This window comes from Thecamonas trahens (genome assembly GCF_000142905.1).
Source record: "Thecamonas trahens ATCC 50062 unplaced genomic scaffold supercont1.10, whole genome shotgun sequence".
Classification (NCBI taxonomy): Eukaryota; order Apusomonadida; family Apusomonadidae; genus Thecamonas; species Thecamonas trahens.
In genome coordinates, this window is record NW_013657670.1 from 500197 (window position 1) to 515540 (window position 15344).

Genomic DNA, 15344 nt, shown 5'->3' on the forward strand with positions numbered 1-15344 from the left:
GGGGGGGAGGGGGCGGTGGCAGTGGCAGTGGCGGTGGCAGTGGCGGTGGCGATGGCGGTGGCTGGGGTGTGTGGCTGGGGTGGCGAAGAATTTGCCAGTGGCCAGTGGCCAGTGGCCAGTGACCAGTGGCTGGGGTGGGGGAGGGGAGGCCGGCGTGGGCAAACGGCATGAGAGGGTGGAGGGGGGGGGGGGGGGGGCGTACCTTCTTCTGCTGAGGAATCCAGATATCGGCGGCCATGCCGGCTGCGGACATACGACGGTCTGCCATTGTGTGGTGTGTGTGAGAGAGGAAGAGGAGTGTGGAAACGACTGGCGGGTCGAGGTGGCGGTGGAGCAGGTTGAGGTTGCGGCGTTCGTTTGTTCCGGCCGACCATGTCAATTTGTTGGCGGGTCAGATGAGAAGCGTTTCTTGCCCGGGATGACGTCGCAAGGTTGGGCTAGTTGTGCTATTCTTCTTGGCTGATGTGTGCACAATGCGCTCGTTCTGATGCAGTGGTGATCAGTCCAGTGAGGAGACCATACATCGGCATCGAGCCATGTCGCTCCCCAACGATTCCTCTCGCACAAATAATCGATGCCGACGCCGATCCCCCGCAGCAGAGTGGGCTCGCCATGAACGACCAACCTGACCATCGCCCTCACCGTCACCCACTCCGACTCTTCCGCTGCTTCCGATGCGGTGATCATTCCAGTGAGGAAGTCATACGTCAGCATCGAGCCATGCCGCTCCCCAACGATTCTTCTCGTACAAATAATCGTTGCCAGAGGCAGAGGCCGATCCACCGCTCTCACGCCTCTCACCCCACATGGACCGTATCCTTGTCGCGCTTGTCTGCACGGTCCTCATGGCGTGCGGCACTGCTGCTAGCAACAGCGGGAGCTGTCGCCCTCTTCTCGGCGCCCCGACGGCAAGCGTCGTCCGCGGGCCAGTCACCTCGCTTCCGTTCTGCTGGGAGTACGCCGCCGACTCTTGCTGCGACGCCGAGGCGGCTGCGGCCCTCCGTCTCCGAGCCATGTCGATGCTGCCGGATACGCCGCCTGCTTGTACATCCATGCTCGCCCGCCTCATCTGCACGCCGTGTGCGGGCCCGCTTGCCGCAGGCGACTCGCCAGGCCTCTGTCCGGCGCTCTGCTCGGAGGCCACGCGTGCGTGTGTCGATGCCTTCTTCACGGCAACCTCTGCCGTTGCCCCGCTCGTGCCCTGCTCCTCCTCCTCGATCATCTGCTCCTCGCTCGACGACATCCTCGCCTCGCGCTCCACAGACAACCTGTGCGAGCTCATGGGTCTCCCGCTCGCGCCCTCGGATGATGACTGCTTTGATGCCACCACCATCGCCCACGCTCCCTCCAGCGACGACGGAAGCAAGCCGGCCGGCTCGCCCGGTTCGTCGGCAGGCGCCCGCGCTCGTGCCCGTGCCTCGCGCTCGTACCGCGGCTGGCGTAAATGGCTCAAGTGGGCCAATCTTGCGCCGCTGCTGAGTGCCATCGCCGTCATCGCCCTTGGTGTCGGCTTTTGGCGCTGGCGCAAGGCCGCTGCCCGCCCACTGTCGGCCAAGGAGATCCGGGCCAAGCGCGCCAGCTTTTACGGCGCAAAGGGCAAGGGCAAGGGCAAGGGCAAAGGCAAGGGCAGGTGACGGCTGTGTGTGGCAAAGTTTATGTGTTTCGGCTCAACCCCAGTGGCGCAAGCCTCGGCAGGCTGTTGCGCTCAGCGGCCGGTGCGGACCTGGCCGGCGGGAGCGCCACCCTTGCGCCAGTCAGAGGCGCCGTAGAGGATGCCCTTGTCGATGTCGTTGTAGATGGCCTGGACAATGGCGATGTGGCCGTCAGGCCCGAGCTCGTCGAGCTCGTAGCCAATGGACTCGCGGAGGTAGGTGACGAGGCTCTGAGCAAAGCCGTACTCCACCTGCAGCACATTCGGGTAGAGCTGGTCGTGGAAGCGTGGCGAGGCAACGGCTTCGCCAGCCTCCATGCCCCATGCAAACATCTTGAGGAGAGTGAGCAGGGTCGAGGTGGTGATCTTGGTCCCGCCCGACGCGCCGGCCACAGCGAGGACCTGGTCGTTGGCCGTCACGATGGTCGGCGTCGTCGACGACAGCGGCCGCTTGCCCGGCACGATGTAATTGGCCGGCGAGGGCTTGACGCCAAAGGCGTTGGTCACGTTGGGAACGGAAAAGTCGTCCATCTCGTTGTTGAGCACCACGCCAGTCACCGGATCCATGACCTTGGAGCCAAAGAAGAGGTTGACCGTCGACGTGAGCGCCACGGCGTTGCGCTCCGAGTCAACAACCGAAAAGTGGGTTGTGCCCGGTGTCGGCTCCATGTCAAACGCAGCGCCGTAGTACGAGGCGTTAAAGGTGGCGTCGGGCACGATCCGGGTCCGCACCCATGCTGCGTAGTCTTTGGACGTCAGGTCTGCCATGACTTGCTCGATGTCGGTGCAGCATGGGTCGCCGAGGTGGGTCCGCAGCGCAAAAGCAAACTTCATGGCCTCCACCACCTTGTGCACCACGTCGTGCGTCATCGCCCCGATCTTGGGCAGGTTGTACTCCTCGAGCACGTTGAGCATAAAGTTGAGGATCGCGCCCGAGCTCGGCGGCGGCGCCGAGAGCACCTTCATGCCCAGAAAGTAGGTTGAGACTGGCTCGCGGATGACTGCCGTGTAGTTGGCCAGATCGCCGAGCTCCATGATGCCGCCGCTGCCCTGGATGGCATCGATGAGCGCGTGTGCAATGGCGCCGGTGTAGAATGCGTTGGCACCACCGGCCGCCACAGCCTCGAGCGTCGCCGCCAGCTTTGGTCTCCGAATCGTCTGTCCGGCTTTGACCAGCTGGCCGTCGATCATGTACACGGCGGCAAACGCCGGCGACGCCTTAATGTACTCTTGGGTGTACTCGACAATCTTGGCGAGCTCGTCGGTGACCTCAAAGCCATCGTTGCAGAGCGCGACGACCGGCTCGATGAGCCGCGCCCACGGCAGCCGCCCGTGCCGCTGCCACATCAGCTCCAGCCCGCGCAGCTCGCCTGGTACCGCCACGGCGAGCCCGCCGACCTGCGCCTTTTCCGCCGACGAGTCAAACATGTCGCGGAAGGCCTTGGCAGGCGCGGTCTCGCGAAAGTCAAAGACCTCGGCGCTTCCGTTGGCGGTACGGACCGTGGCAAAGCCGCCGCCGCCAATGCCCGAGGCAAAGGCGTTGATGGCGCCGAGGCAGAGCGCGGTCGTCACCGCGGCGTCGGCCGCGCTCCCGCCATCGTCGAGCACAGCCGCGCCCATCTGCGAGCACGTTGGCTGATCCGCCGCCACCATGCCCAACTTGCTCTCCGCCTGGCGAATGCGCGACGATGCCGGACTCGCGCCACCCGCTGCCGCCGCCGCGTCATGGGCTGAGACGACAGCAATGACGGTGACAAGCGAGACAGTCAGCAGCAGACCAAGGCTGACCACCGCCACTCGCATCCTTGAAAACCGCATGCCACACAGGACACACACCGGTGGACGATATTGCGACTCGATCTTGCGCCGCCGTCCTCCCACCGCCATCTCATCCATCCGTCCGCCAATACCACGACCAGCAGAACGAGAGCCAGCAGAACGAGTGCCAGCAGAGCCACCGCCACCGCCACCGCCACCGCCACCGCTGCCTCCTACAACTCCTCCTCCTCCTCCTCCGGGAAGGAGAGTCAGGTCGTCACCTCCACCGAGTCCCACACCGGATGACCCGTATGATGATGATGCTGCCATGGTCGCAGGTGGAGTGTGTCGGGAGCGGGAGGGGGGTGACCGTGGACCTGGCTGCTCGTGACCTGTCTGCCTTGCCTTGGTTGGTTGGTTGGTTGGTTGGTTGGTTGGTTGGTTGCCTTCGGTGTGTCATTTGGCTCGGTGGCGTCATCAGGCATGCCATCAGCAGGCATGCCATCAGCAGGCATGCCATCAGCAGGCATGCTGTCGGCAGGCATGCTGTCGGCAGGCATGCCGTCGGCAAGCATGCGATGGGGCACAATGAGAGGGATTGGCTGGTATGGGGGGTATGGACGGTTGGGTGAAATGATGTGGATAGCATGTGGTGGTTCTGGAGTTTGACTCCCTGATGATGGTGGATGTCGGCGGCGGGTGACGGGGCAGGCGCAGGCTGAGGGTTTCGGCTAAAAGGCAGCAGGCTGGTAGCGGTGGCTGATGATGGTGGTAGGCTTGATCATCACTCCGCACTTGCTCATCCATACGACATTCTGTAGAACTCCATCTCCTGTTCGTCTCCACTGACGGCCATCTGTTGTACTCCTTCCCTTTCTGTACCCCCTTACCGAAACAAAAAACAACAGATCACACATTCGTATACTCTTCCTGACGCAGCCACCTAGCGACGTCGTCGGAGAGCGCTCGCGCCTCCCACGCGAGAACAGCCTCGTCGTGGGCAAGCTCATTGACGCTTGACCGCACCACTGGATCCTTGACGAGGCACAATGCCGTAAAGTGCTCGATCTCGGAGCTCCACGCTCCGGCCGAGTGCAGCATCGGCGGCGGCTCGCTGACGATGGCGTGGAGGACAAGGGCCATGGGCGCGCCGTCAGCGTACGGATGGCACCCGTTGGCCATCTCCACCACCATGACCCCAAGCGACCACACGTCGGCGTTGGCCGAGTAGCTCGCGCCCTCGATCCGCTCAGGCGCAAGGTAGTGGCCCGAGCCGGTCGGCGAAAGCTGCGCCTCGCCCTCGATCACCGTCGCGATGCCGAGGTCGCAGAGCTTGACCTGCCCATTGGCGCCGACAAGCACGTTGTCCGGCTTGATGTCGCGGTGCATGACGCCGCCGGCGAGCCATAAATCGCGCATCCCGAGCGCCACGCTCATAGCCACGTGCTCGATCACCACCTGCGATAGCTTGCCGCACCTCTGCGCCATGATCTGCCGCACCGAGCCACCCGCCATGTGCTCCATCACCAGGCACACATGCCAGTCGTCGAGATATGCGCCGAACAACTCGACCACATACGGCGAGGCCACATCCCGCAGCGCCTCCACCTCCATCACCAACTGATCCATTGCTCCCTTAAACGCCCGATGCCGCGGGACCTTCTTGATGGCCACCTCCTCGTCACCTATCCGCCTCCGCGCAAGCATCACGCTGCCAAATGCGCCGTGTCCGATCTGCTGCACGCTCGACCACTCGTTGCTATCCACGGCCACGCTCTATTGTCCGCAGACATCAGCACCATGACCGTGACCACAGCCATCATCACCATCGCCATGCCCATGTCCATGCCCACGCCCATTACCATCACTGTGAGTGACCCCCCCCTCCCCCTTTCCCCTCCGCGCCGAACAAATCCCGAGTCCGCTTACTCTCACGGCTTCGATGAGCTTCGTCGACACAGTGGCGACTGTGGCGACAGGCTGATGGAGCTCCAGGTGGAGACTTGGCGGACGTCGCCGACGACGGGACGGCAGCATAGATCGAGGGTTGCACAGCTGTCGGGGAGTTGTGCCGAGGTGTAGCTCCCTCCCGAGACAGGTATGGCCGTGCCCTGTCTGGATACCGTACGCTGTGTCGCATTGTCGCAATCGTCCGTGTCGCACTATCTTGCAGGCACACTATCGCCACTGCCTTGGTTTTTCAGCCTCCAGCCTCCAGCCCCCTCTGCCCACCGCCGCACTCCCCTCCTCCTCCCAGCAAAAATCTCCATGTACTTCCCTTCCTCCCTGCACATCTATCCACTGGCGCTGGCGCCGTTGCCGCTCATCATCGCCTCGAGGCACTGGGGCGAGCCTGGCTCTTCTGACCCACTGCCAACCGAGCCAGCCGAGCCAAGCTCGGCGGAAGTCGGCTGCGGCTCGACGAGTTGTGCCGGCGACGAGGCCCGCTCGGGAGCGAATTCCGGCACAGACTCTGGCGCGGGCTCGGACTGAGGTCCGGGCTGGGGCTGAGGTCCAGGCTCGTCGTCAAGTTCGACGATGCCGGCTTCGCGATCGACGCGCGCCTTGAACTGGCGAAAACGCGCAAAGCGGGCGTCAAATGATTGCATCTTGGCCACGGCCTCCATGCGGACGTCGTCGACTCGCACCTCGGCGGCTGCGAGCGCCTCCTTGAGCGATGCCACCGTGTTGCGCAGCTCGTCGATGACCATCGCACCCTGCTGCTTGTCGAGCTTGAGGCTCTGGACGTGAACCGCGGCCTGCTTGCTCGCCAGCGCCGCCTCGGCGTCAGCCCGCTGCAGCCCGCTCACCTGGGCCCGCAACGTCTGCACCTTGCTCTGCAGCGCCTCGTTTTCCTTGTTGGCTGCTGCAAGCTCCGCTGCCGTCTTTTCCTGCACCACCTTGAGCTGCATCGCGATACTCTCAGCCGCAAATGAGTTTGTGCAGTGCGACCATGCCCTTTTTTTGGCTTGACGGCTTTTTCCTGAACCACGACCTACTTTGGCCTGCTCCCCCCCTCCCCCCACCCCTCAACTGCCATACCTGGATGATCGTGTCCATCAGCGGCGAAGCCTGCGCCGAACCGCCTGCTCCGCTGCTGATCATGTGGCCGTGAGCGCGCGCGTGAGTGGCGACGGCTCCACCGCCGTACTCGTCGCCCGCCTTCCGGGAACAAGGGCGTGAGCAAGATCATGATCTACCTGCCCGCTCCCCCGTCTCGTCCAACTCGCCGCTCATCATGGTCGCGGCCAATGTTGCGGCCGCGATCATGGTCATGGTAGGCAAAGCGGGTAGACTGCGAGTTCATGTTCCAAAAAGCGCACCAACGCGGGAGAGGTGGGCTACCAGCTCCAGCTAACCATGCCGCTAACCGAGTGTCATTGTGATTGGCCAGAGGCGGCAAACGCAGCAGGGCTATGCTAGCTCGAGGCCGAGGCAGCGGAAGCTGCAGCGGCAGCCTTCTTTGCGCGTAGCTGCACAACCTCCAGCCGCCGCTCGCGCGGGTAGGACTTGTAGTCGAGAATGTAGCGCTGGATGAAGGGGACAGACACAAAGCGCCAGACCGAGTCGCGGAAGCGGTCAAAGACCACCAGAGCCGAGTGAATGGCGAGGTACTTGCCAAAGGCAATGAGCCCGGTCGGCGTGACTGAGGCCACCGCCTGCTGCGACTTGATGGCGAGAAAGATGGCGCCCATGTACGGGACGCCCGGCGGCGAGGTGGCCTCGACCTCGGCCACCACCGCGGCGTACTTGTCGGCGCCACCAGCAAAGGCCTTGAGCTTCTCGGCGGCCTCGGAGGCACCTACAGGGAGATTGGCCCACAGCTGCGGGGTGACCGACGGACACATCAGTCCGCGCATGACCGCCACCAGGGAGTCGTAGTTGTGGAGCTCCCAGAGCGCAACCGCCACCGATATCATGTACTCGAGCGTGGCCACCCGTGCTTGGAGCGTGAGCCCGCGCACAACCTCGGTCGCCACCATGTTGGTCACTCGCGAGAACGACTGCAGTGCCGCAGATATGTTGTGCGTCGCCAGCCGCGAACCGGCAATGCCCAGCGACGAGAGCTCGTCGGCCGAGATGGCGTCGAGGTGTGCAGATGCCGCAATGGTCAGCTGACGGGCGAGCTCCATAGGCTGGATCATCGACATCCGGAGCTTGACGTCTGGCTGTGCCGCGAGTACCACCTCGCCGTTTGACCGCGCCCAGTTGACGTCGCCCGCGAGCAGCACGTCGCCTGACGACACCGTCGACGCCGCACGCCGCCGCCGCGTCTTGGCCCGCTTCTTCCGGACCCGCTTCAGCTGTTCGGCGCCGGCTGAAAACACCGGCGCAATGTGGTTGTCGGTAAATGCTTCGAGCGCAGCCTCCGATCCGTCGTCGGGAATAAAGTCTTCAAACCGCTCCTTCTTCCACGAGTTGACAAAGATGAAAATCCGCTGCCGCGTCGGCCGCAGCACCTTGGCTCGCCACACTTCGGCGAGGCTTTCGTCCTCCGCCAGCGCTTCGGGCACCGGCCAGTTGAACAGCTCTTCCAGAATTCGAATGATCTCCACAGGCGTGGTAAACTGCTTGTATGTCGCCAGAAAGGCGTCCAGAACCTCGGCGTCTGGCCGCGCCTTGGCAAACGACGTCAACTCGCGAAGGAGCTGGTGGAGTGACGCTGCCACAATCCGAGGCCCGCCGTCTCTCAACGGCATGCTGACGTCGACCACAAAGTTCTCCGCCGTCGGCGGCCGGCCCACAATGTACGCCACCACGTTGTCGAGCCCGACGCCGCTGCAGCTTGAAGCGCGGCTCGTTCTCGACTCGGCTTCACCCGACTCTCCCCGACCGGCTCCTTGTCTTTGGCCGAGCCCGACCGCGCTCGTGTCGACGTCGCCACAAAGTACATGAGATCGTCATCATCGCCGTTGTTTTCGGCATCGTCGTCGTTGGCCTCGCTCTCGGCTTCGTCGGCCTTGGCCTGCGCGCGCGACTTTTTGAGCCGGTCCACAAATCGCATCACACCTGAGTTTTTGGACGCCGCCAACGCCTCCGAGTCCTTGCGTGCGCGGTAGTCCTTGAGCACGGTCCGCGGCTCCAGCTCGAGCGAGCGCTGGTACAGCGCGTTCTCATCGTACGCCACCTTGGGCTCGCGGGTGAGCCAGTCCTGAATGGCAGGAATCGTGATGAGAGTGTACGGTGACTTTTGGTACTTGATGATGTCTGCCACGACCGAGGCCAGCATCCGCCGCTTCTCGTAGTTGACGAGTGCAGCGTCGCCAACTGTGTCCGCGTTGCCGTCCTCGATAAAGGTCAGGTCGGTGAGGAACATGCCGAGGTACGGCACCGCCGGCGGTGTGCACGTCGCCAGGGCCATCCGCGGCGCCTTCATGTTCTTGTCGCGCGACATGAGCTCCTTGAGCTCGGCAAATGTCGCCAGCTTGCGCTCCGCCACACGGTCCCATGTCATCTGCAGCCGGTAGACCTCGGAAAACTGCAGGCCGGCGAGAATCTCCATCACACCGTTGAAGTTGTTCAGCTGCCGACACGCTGCGGCGACATCGATAAAGTGCGCCAGCTCCGACGCCCGGTCCTCGATTGAGTCGCGCGCCATGATGGTCGATGCCACAAACTGCGAAATGATGTTGAACTGGTTGATGAGCCGCTTCACGTTCGGCGCCACGCTCGCATCCTTCTTCTTGGTCCACATCTGCCCGAGGCACTCGGCGCGCACGTCAATTGCCGCAAGCAGCCGGTGCTCCAGCAGCGTCAGCTGCCGGGCGAGCTCCATTGCCGGAATAAACGTGAGATGAAAGTTGTCCGACAAGTTCGAGGCATCAATGAGCGGCTCCGGCGCCGAGTTCCGCAGCCGCACCTTTTCTTGCATGACCTTGAACATGTGCTGGACCACAACGTCGTCGCCGGCGAGCTCGGCTGCATCGCGCTCAGCGCTGCTCATCTCCTCGATGTGAAGCTTGTTCGCCAGCTCGGTCTCCTTCTTCTCAACTAGGCCCACAATCTGCTCGCCAAGCGTCACGACGCCTTGGCCTGGCAAAATGCGAGCGCCGATGTCGCGGACCGCCGCCAGCAGCGGCTCGTTCTGCGCAAACACCCGCTCAAACTCGAGATTGATCCAGTACCGGAGCACGTGCGCCGTCCGCGTCACAACCGGTGAGAACTGCGGGAGTCGCGGGTCCTCCACACGCAGCGCAAGCAGCCGCGCCATTGCCCGCGGCGTCACAAACGACCGGTAGACCAGGAAGAGCTCGCGGTACTCGATGCCGCGAGCTTCGGCGTCGCTGCTTGTCATTTCACGGACAAGCGTGTACGCCGTCGCCGCCTTGATCACAGGCTCAGCCGGCGGCTCGGCCACCACCACCGTGGCATTGCTTCCATACTCAGGGTCAAACACGCTCGAGCCGTGACTGCCAGGAGGGAGCGTCGCAAGCTCGGCTTCGAGCGCCGCCAGCGTCAGCACCGTCGGCTGCTTCACCCGAGGCGACGGCGCACGCTCGCGGACCCGCTCCGCAGACTCGTTTGCCTCGTTGATGCTTGCCTGGGCTGCCTTGCTGCTTGCCACAGCCGGAGGCGGTGTCGGCAGCTCGCGCCGTGGCGACGCCACTCCCGACGACGCCACGTCAAGCGTCGAGTCAGAGGTGGCACGTGGCATGGTTAGAATGCCAAGAGCAGGCGAGTCAGGACCGCTCTGCCCGTCACTGCCATCGCGGCCGCCCGAAGACCCAATGTCGTCTGACGACTGTCCAGCAAGCGCGGAAGCGGCTGTCGGCGATGACATGGCGACCGAGACCGCACGCGTCGGCCGGCGACGCGGCCGCCGACGCGGTGGTGGCGGCGGCGAGCCCTCCGACGTCGACGGCGAGTCCAGCGCTGTCACCAGCCGCGGCTCGGGCGAGCCGCTCGGCGGTGATGAGAGTTGGGCCCGAAGCGACGCAATCTCCGGCGACGACGAGATCATCATCGACTGGATCCGCCGCCCACGCGACCTTGACGGCAGAGGCGGCGGTGCACTGCCGCCCGGACTGGCTGCATCCGTCTTGCCCTCTCCAGGCACCGCTGGCAGAGCCCGCGACGTTGTTGCCGACACCGACCTTGGTCTTGTTGGCCGTTTAGGTGGAGCCGGCGGGAGCAGCGCGGCCCCACCGTCTCCGCCCGAGCTCATTGAAGCTAGTGACGATGATTGTGGCGAGCTTGTGGGCAGCGTCGACGTTGTCGTGGAAGAGACTTGGTCACTCGAGCTGAGCACGACCGAGGCCGGGCGAGTAGCCGGTCGCGAAGGCGGGACCGACATGCGGGAGGGGAGGAGGAGGAGGATGAATGGAGGAGAAGGCGGTGCAGCAGCAACAGTAGCAGCAGTGTGTGTTGCTCGAGCCTGTTATCACCTCCACAGCAAGGCCACGCACACACGTGCTCTTGCAGAAAGCGGGAGGGTAAACGGGTGGGGAGCACGGCGGTGGAGTCGTGCGGAAGTCGGCTAGCAGGGGGGGGGGTGACAAGCTGCCGAGCCAGAGTGTGGCGGAGATGGTGGTGCGGGGTGTGGGGTTTGGGGTGTGGTAGGGGGGGGGGGATGTATGCACGTGTGTGTGTGTATGTGTGTGTGTGTGTGTGTGTGTGTGTGTGTGTGTGTGTGTGTGTGTGTGTGTGTGTGTGTGTGACACAGCCGTCTGCTACCAACAGCAGTGTCTTGTTCCTCCTTCTGAGCAAGTGGTGGTGAGGTGTGGAACGGTCGTTCGGACGCGTTGTCGCGCGTCTCAAAGTGAACAACTCGATGGTGTTTGACTTCCAGGTCACCGGCCGACGCTGCGCGACGCCTGCTTGGCCTGAGGCTTGAGGTGGGAGGCGCGCCCACACGTGATGGCCGACACGTAGACGCCCGCCTGAAGGATGCCCGAGTTGCCGTCGCGGTGACGGACGCCTGGGAGCATGAGCGAGGCGCGCGAGGTGCCGTACAGCGACGATCCGGAGGTGCGGTGGGCGCGGACGGTGTGGAGCTTGTTGTTGACGACCGCGACGACTGGGAAGGAGAGCATGACAGAGTTGAACACGGCGGCCAAACGGGAGAGCGCGAGGACGTCTTGCGACGGACGAGCTTGCCGGTCGGCGTGGCCGCGCAAGTGGTGGCACGCCATCTTGTACTGGATTCTGGACGGCGCGCTCATCAACGCACACGCGCTCTACGCTCTAATGTCCATTTCGTACCGTAAAGGGGTAAGTGGGTGAGGAGCGATTCGTCGCTACGGCGGTGGCCAAACTCCACATCCCCATGTGGCGGAGACGATTGGCAAACGCCGGGACGCAGGAAAAGCACGGCAGAGGAAAACAAATCGTTGTCTGGCTAGACGTGCCCACTGCCCCGATGCGGTGACGAGAATCACGCCCCAGCCCCAGCGCTGTAGACGCCCCTTCCGATCATCAGGCAGTACGGGATGTGGGGCATTGTGGATAACATGGCAGCCATGGCAAGCCACAACGTGGTCTTTCGCCCCCATCCGCAGCGCAACCACTCATCACCTCAGCCGTATTGCGTACATCCGCACGCGAGAGACCTTGGCTAGCCATCCGCCTCGATTTCTCCCAGCTGCGGCAAGCGGAGCGAGCCAGGCGGAGCCGAGACCAACCTACCGCTACTCCACTCCCGCCACTCTGCACCGCAGCATGTACCCACGTGCGTACTGCGCCCGTGAGCGGGCAAAGACGTCGACCATGGATGTGGACTTGCGGCAGTGGGCAGCAAACAACAAGGTGGACGAGGCCAAGGTCTTCCCTCTGTTTGACTCGGCTGAGGCGGCCGAGGCTGCCGCTTTGGAGAGTCTCAAGTCGTCATCGAATGCCCTGTCGGATGGAAGCATGGTATGTGATCAAGAGATGGAAGAGGCTGATGTGGTAGAAGCCCGGATGGCGGCGTACTTTGAGCTCAAAGCTGCAGTAGCAGCTGCGCCAGCTCGCTCGCCGACGGGCTTGCTGCTGCCGATGCCAGGCCCGCGGATGCTGCTTCGTTTTCTTCGAGCGCGCAAGTTTGATGTCGACAAGGCGCTGGAGATGCTGGAGGAGGCTCGAGAGTGGCGGGCGGCGGAAGAGGCTCAGGTCATGCTCGACTTTGAGGATCCAAACGACGACGTGTACGACGAGATTACGCCGGCCATGTATCACGGCTTTGATCGGAGCGGGAACCCGTGCTACTGGGAGCGGACCGGCCACATCCGTATCCGCAAGGTCTTGCACGTTCTCTCGGACAAACAGCTCATTGCCCGGCATATTCGCCATCAGGAGAAGCAGCGCATCCGCATGATGGGCTTCCGCGACGAGTTCCACTGGCGTGAGTTCCTCCGCGACGTTGCCACCGGCGCCCCGCTCGACGGCTACCCACCACACGTCGACAGCGCCGGCTTTGAGCCGCTCATCGAGAAGCAAACCATCGTCATGGACATGGCGGGGCTCTCCATGCGGCCTGACAAGCGCGGGCTCGACATCTTCCGCGAGACGCTCCGCATCGACGCCAACTACTACCCGAGACGCTTGGTCACTTTTTCCTCATCAACGCCCCGTTCACATTTCGCGCGCTCTGGGCTACCATCAAGTACTGGATTGATGCCAACACCAGGCTCAAGTTCCACATCCTCGGCTCCAACTACATCGACGAGCTCGCCAAGTTTATTGCGCCCGAGAACATCCCGCGCGAGTACGGCGGCCTCTGTGACTGCTACGGCCCATCGGACCGAGCCTCCGACCCGCACTGCTTTCCGCCGGTCTCGGTTTGGACCGAGCCCGACCGGTTTGACATCGGACCAGCCGCCGAGGGCTGGTCCCCCTCGTTCCCGCACGGCCGCTCCACCTCGCTCATCGATGAGCGGGCCCGTCTCCGCCGGCCGCCGGCAGCTCTCGGCCTCGCTCCTGCCGTGCCGCCGGCTGCATCGCTGTCAGCCTCGGAAGTCGAGCTCGGCCATGCAGACACGGCCAGCTCGTCAGGCGCGGGCAAGAAGCAGCGCAAGCGACGGCACAAGAAGCGCCATAAGGCCGGCAAACGCAAGACTACAGGCCGTGCACGCTCATCACGGACCGCCACCCGCCGCCGATCGCGGACCCGCGCCCTTTCTCCCAAGCCGCGCAATGCATCGCAGTCGTCGTCGTGGTTCTCGTCGGACGACGATGCGGTCACCGTCTACTTTGACGCCGTCTCCAGCCTGTAGCCACGCAACGCTCAGCATTACATTCACTTTATCTCGGCTGCTGCGGCGGGTAAGCCGACGGCGGCGGGACGTAGGAAGGAAAAGCCGTCGGGTGCTGCTGGGCCGGCGGCGGCATAGGTCCCTGTCGCTGCATGCTCGGCGGGTGCATGCTCGGCGGCGGTGGCCCACCAAAGGCCATCCGCCGCGCCATGGGGATGACGTGCGGCGCCAGTGCAGGAGCCGGCGGCACGTAGTTGGACATGATTGGCGCCGGATAGCCAAAGCCAAAGCCTGTTGGGCGTGGGGTGGGCGGATGGACGTTCGCGGCAGTCGGCGGCGGGCCCGGCATGCCGTGGACGTGGCGAGTCTGCGGGGCGTGGGCAGGCCGCGGCGCGCCGTACTGGCCGGGCTGGATGATCGGGGCCGGGCGGGCCCGCGGGCGCGGCTTGGCGGTCTTGGACGGCCGCCCCGAAGGAGCAGGCGTGCCCGGCTTGTCGCCACCCCGCTTGCGTTTCTTGCGCTTCTTGCGCGCCGCCATCTCGGCCTCGTCGTCGGAAAAGTCGCGCTCATGATCGGCAACCTCCTCATCGTTCCACGAGCTCGCGTCCGAGCCCTGCTCCGCCATCAGCTCATCAATGCGAGTCACAAACTGAGCCCGCGACTTGGGCGTAAAGACCGGCGCTCGGAGCGCGAGCCCCGCTGCCGCCACTTGAGCCTCATCGCCAAACCGGACCGTGTAGAACGGCGACTGGACCGGACCCAGGGTCTCGGCCACAGCGCCGATGACCTTGCGGTCCTGGGTGCAGAGAATCGAGCCTTCCTCCAGCGGCCGCGAGAGCTCCAGGCCTTTGATCACCACCACAGCGTCGAGCTGCGACGAGATGGTGCCCACAAGCTCCAGCGGCTCGTCCGCCGCCACCGACACCGCCGACACGTCGGCCACCGGCGGATTCAACACCTCGTTGGCGGTCCGCGGCACCTCGGCGAGCATCTTCTTCCGCTCTTCCGCAGCCTGCCGCACCTTCCACTCGGCATCAACGTCCTCAAACCCGAGATCAGAGCCCTCGCAGTCGGACGCCTCCGAGTCGGACGACGACGACGACGATGACGAAGCCTCGCCCGACTCGGCGCATGCGCCGTTGGATGGCGACGACGACGACGAGAGCGATGCCACCAGTGATGGCCCTGGCTGTGCTGCTGATGTGGTAGACTCGGCTCGAGTCGCTGTTGGGGAGGCGATAGTGCGAGTAACAGGAGCAGCAGCTGCAGGCGCAGGAGCAGCAGCGGCTGTGGCCGCTGAGTCGTCATTGGCCATCACGCCTGCGGAGCGGGCCGGCTCGGTCGCGGCAACCTGGACACCTCCAGCTGCCAGTGACGAGACTGAAACTCGAGCAGTAGGCGGGCCAGCACTTGGGCTATCTCCAGCCAGGGGCACGGTCTCAGAATCGGCAGCAAGCCTGGGTTGGAGGCCCTCAGTCGTCGTGGCTGCCTCGTCCGCAGGGGATGAAGATGGCTCGGCTGCTGCTGGCGGTGCGGACGCATAGACCTGCGCAGGCTCTGTGTCGGCATTAACCTCGGTAGCAAGTGGACTAGTGGGGAGAACCTTGTCTGCATTTTCCGGATGTGTGGACGGATGCGCGTCCATCGCACTTTCGCTCGCCATGGACCTCGGTCTGTAGTGGAGTGCTGCGGCGGCGGGCCAGACGGCGGTGGCGAGCGGGCGTGGGTTTGAAGGAGGGGGTGGGTGAGTGTGGTTTGTTGGACAA

The 15344-nt window shown here is 64.1% G+C and overlaps 7 protein-coding genes across 7 annotated transcripts in view; 2 read left to right on the top strand and 5 right to left on the bottom strand.

Annotated features, from left to right (window-relative positions):
• The window catches only part of AMSG_02881 (uncharacterized protein), a gene marked incomplete at its 3' end in the record, with an annotated part of 1382 nt that extends 1082 nt beyond the window's left edge, over positions 1-300 (bottom strand). Inside the window, exon 1 of the mRNA XM_013905264.1 lies at positions 203-300. Within this exon, the coding sequence (XP_013760718.1) occupies positions 203-268 (66 nt within the window). The 5' untranslated portion in view covers positions 269-300. The remainder of the gene's footprint in view (positions 1-202) is intronic.
• Positions 301-806: 506 nt separating this feature from the next.
• Positions 807-1634, top strand: AMSG_02882 (uncharacterized protein; the record flags this gene model as incomplete). The annotated part of the gene is made up of 1 exon (XM_013905265.1): positions 807-1634. The coding sequence occupies one exon, from the start codon at positions 807-809 to the stop codon at positions 1632-1634; it is 828 nt and encodes a 275-aa protein (XP_013760719.1).
• Positions 1635-1675: 41 nt separating this feature from the next.
• Positions 1676-3465, bottom strand: AMSG_02883 (gamma-glutamyltransferase). Its single transcript, XM_013905266.1, has one exon. It carries the CDS (start codon positions 3452-3454, stop codon positions 1706-1708), a length of 1749 nt encoding a protein of 582 aa, XP_013760720.1. The 5' UTR covers positions 3455-3465; the 3' UTR covers positions 1676-1705.
• Positions 3466-4260: 795 nt separating this feature from the next.
• AMSG_02884 (STE/STE7/MEK1 protein kinase) lies at positions 4261-5500 on the bottom strand. The gene is made up of 2 exons (XM_013905267.1): positions 5339-5500; positions 4261-5185 (listed from the first exon to the last, which is right to left on the bottom strand). The coding sequence occupies exons 1-2, from the start codon at positions 5444-5446 to the stop codon at positions 4319-4321; spliced, it is 975 nt and encodes a 324-aa protein (XP_013760721.1). The 5' UTR covers positions 5447-5500; the 3' UTR covers positions 4261-4318.
• Positions 5501-6828: 1328 nt separating this feature from the next.
• On the bottom strand, positions 6829-10370 carry AMSG_02886 (cell division control protein; the record flags this gene model as incomplete). The annotated part of the gene is made up of 2 exons (XM_013905268.1): positions 6829-8217; positions 8244-10370. 2 exons carry the CDS (start codon positions 10368-10370, stop codon positions 6829-6831), a joined length of 3516 nt encoding a protein of 1171 aa, XP_013760722.1.
• A 1697-nt stretch (positions 10371-12067) lies between these two features.
• AMSG_02888 (CRAL-TRIO domain-containing protein) lies at positions 12068-13599 on the top strand (the record flags this gene model as incomplete). Its single annotated transcript, XM_013905269.1, has 2 exons — positions 12068-12931; positions 12991-13599. 2 exons carry the CDS (start codon positions 12068-12070, stop codon positions 13597-13599), a joined length of 1473 nt encoding a protein of 490 aa, XP_013760723.1.
• A 28-nt stretch (positions 13600-13627) lies between these two features.
• On the bottom strand, positions 13628-14893 carry AMSG_02889 (H/ACA ribonucleoprotein complex non-core subunit NAF1; the record flags this gene model as incomplete). The annotated part of the gene is made up of 2 exons (XM_013905270.1): positions 13628-14788; positions 14831-14893. The coding sequence occupies 2 exons, from the start codon at positions 14891-14893 to the stop codon at positions 13628-13630; spliced, it is 1224 nt and encodes a 407-aa protein (XP_013760724.1).
• Between the last annotated feature and the right edge of the window lie 451 nt (positions 14894-15344).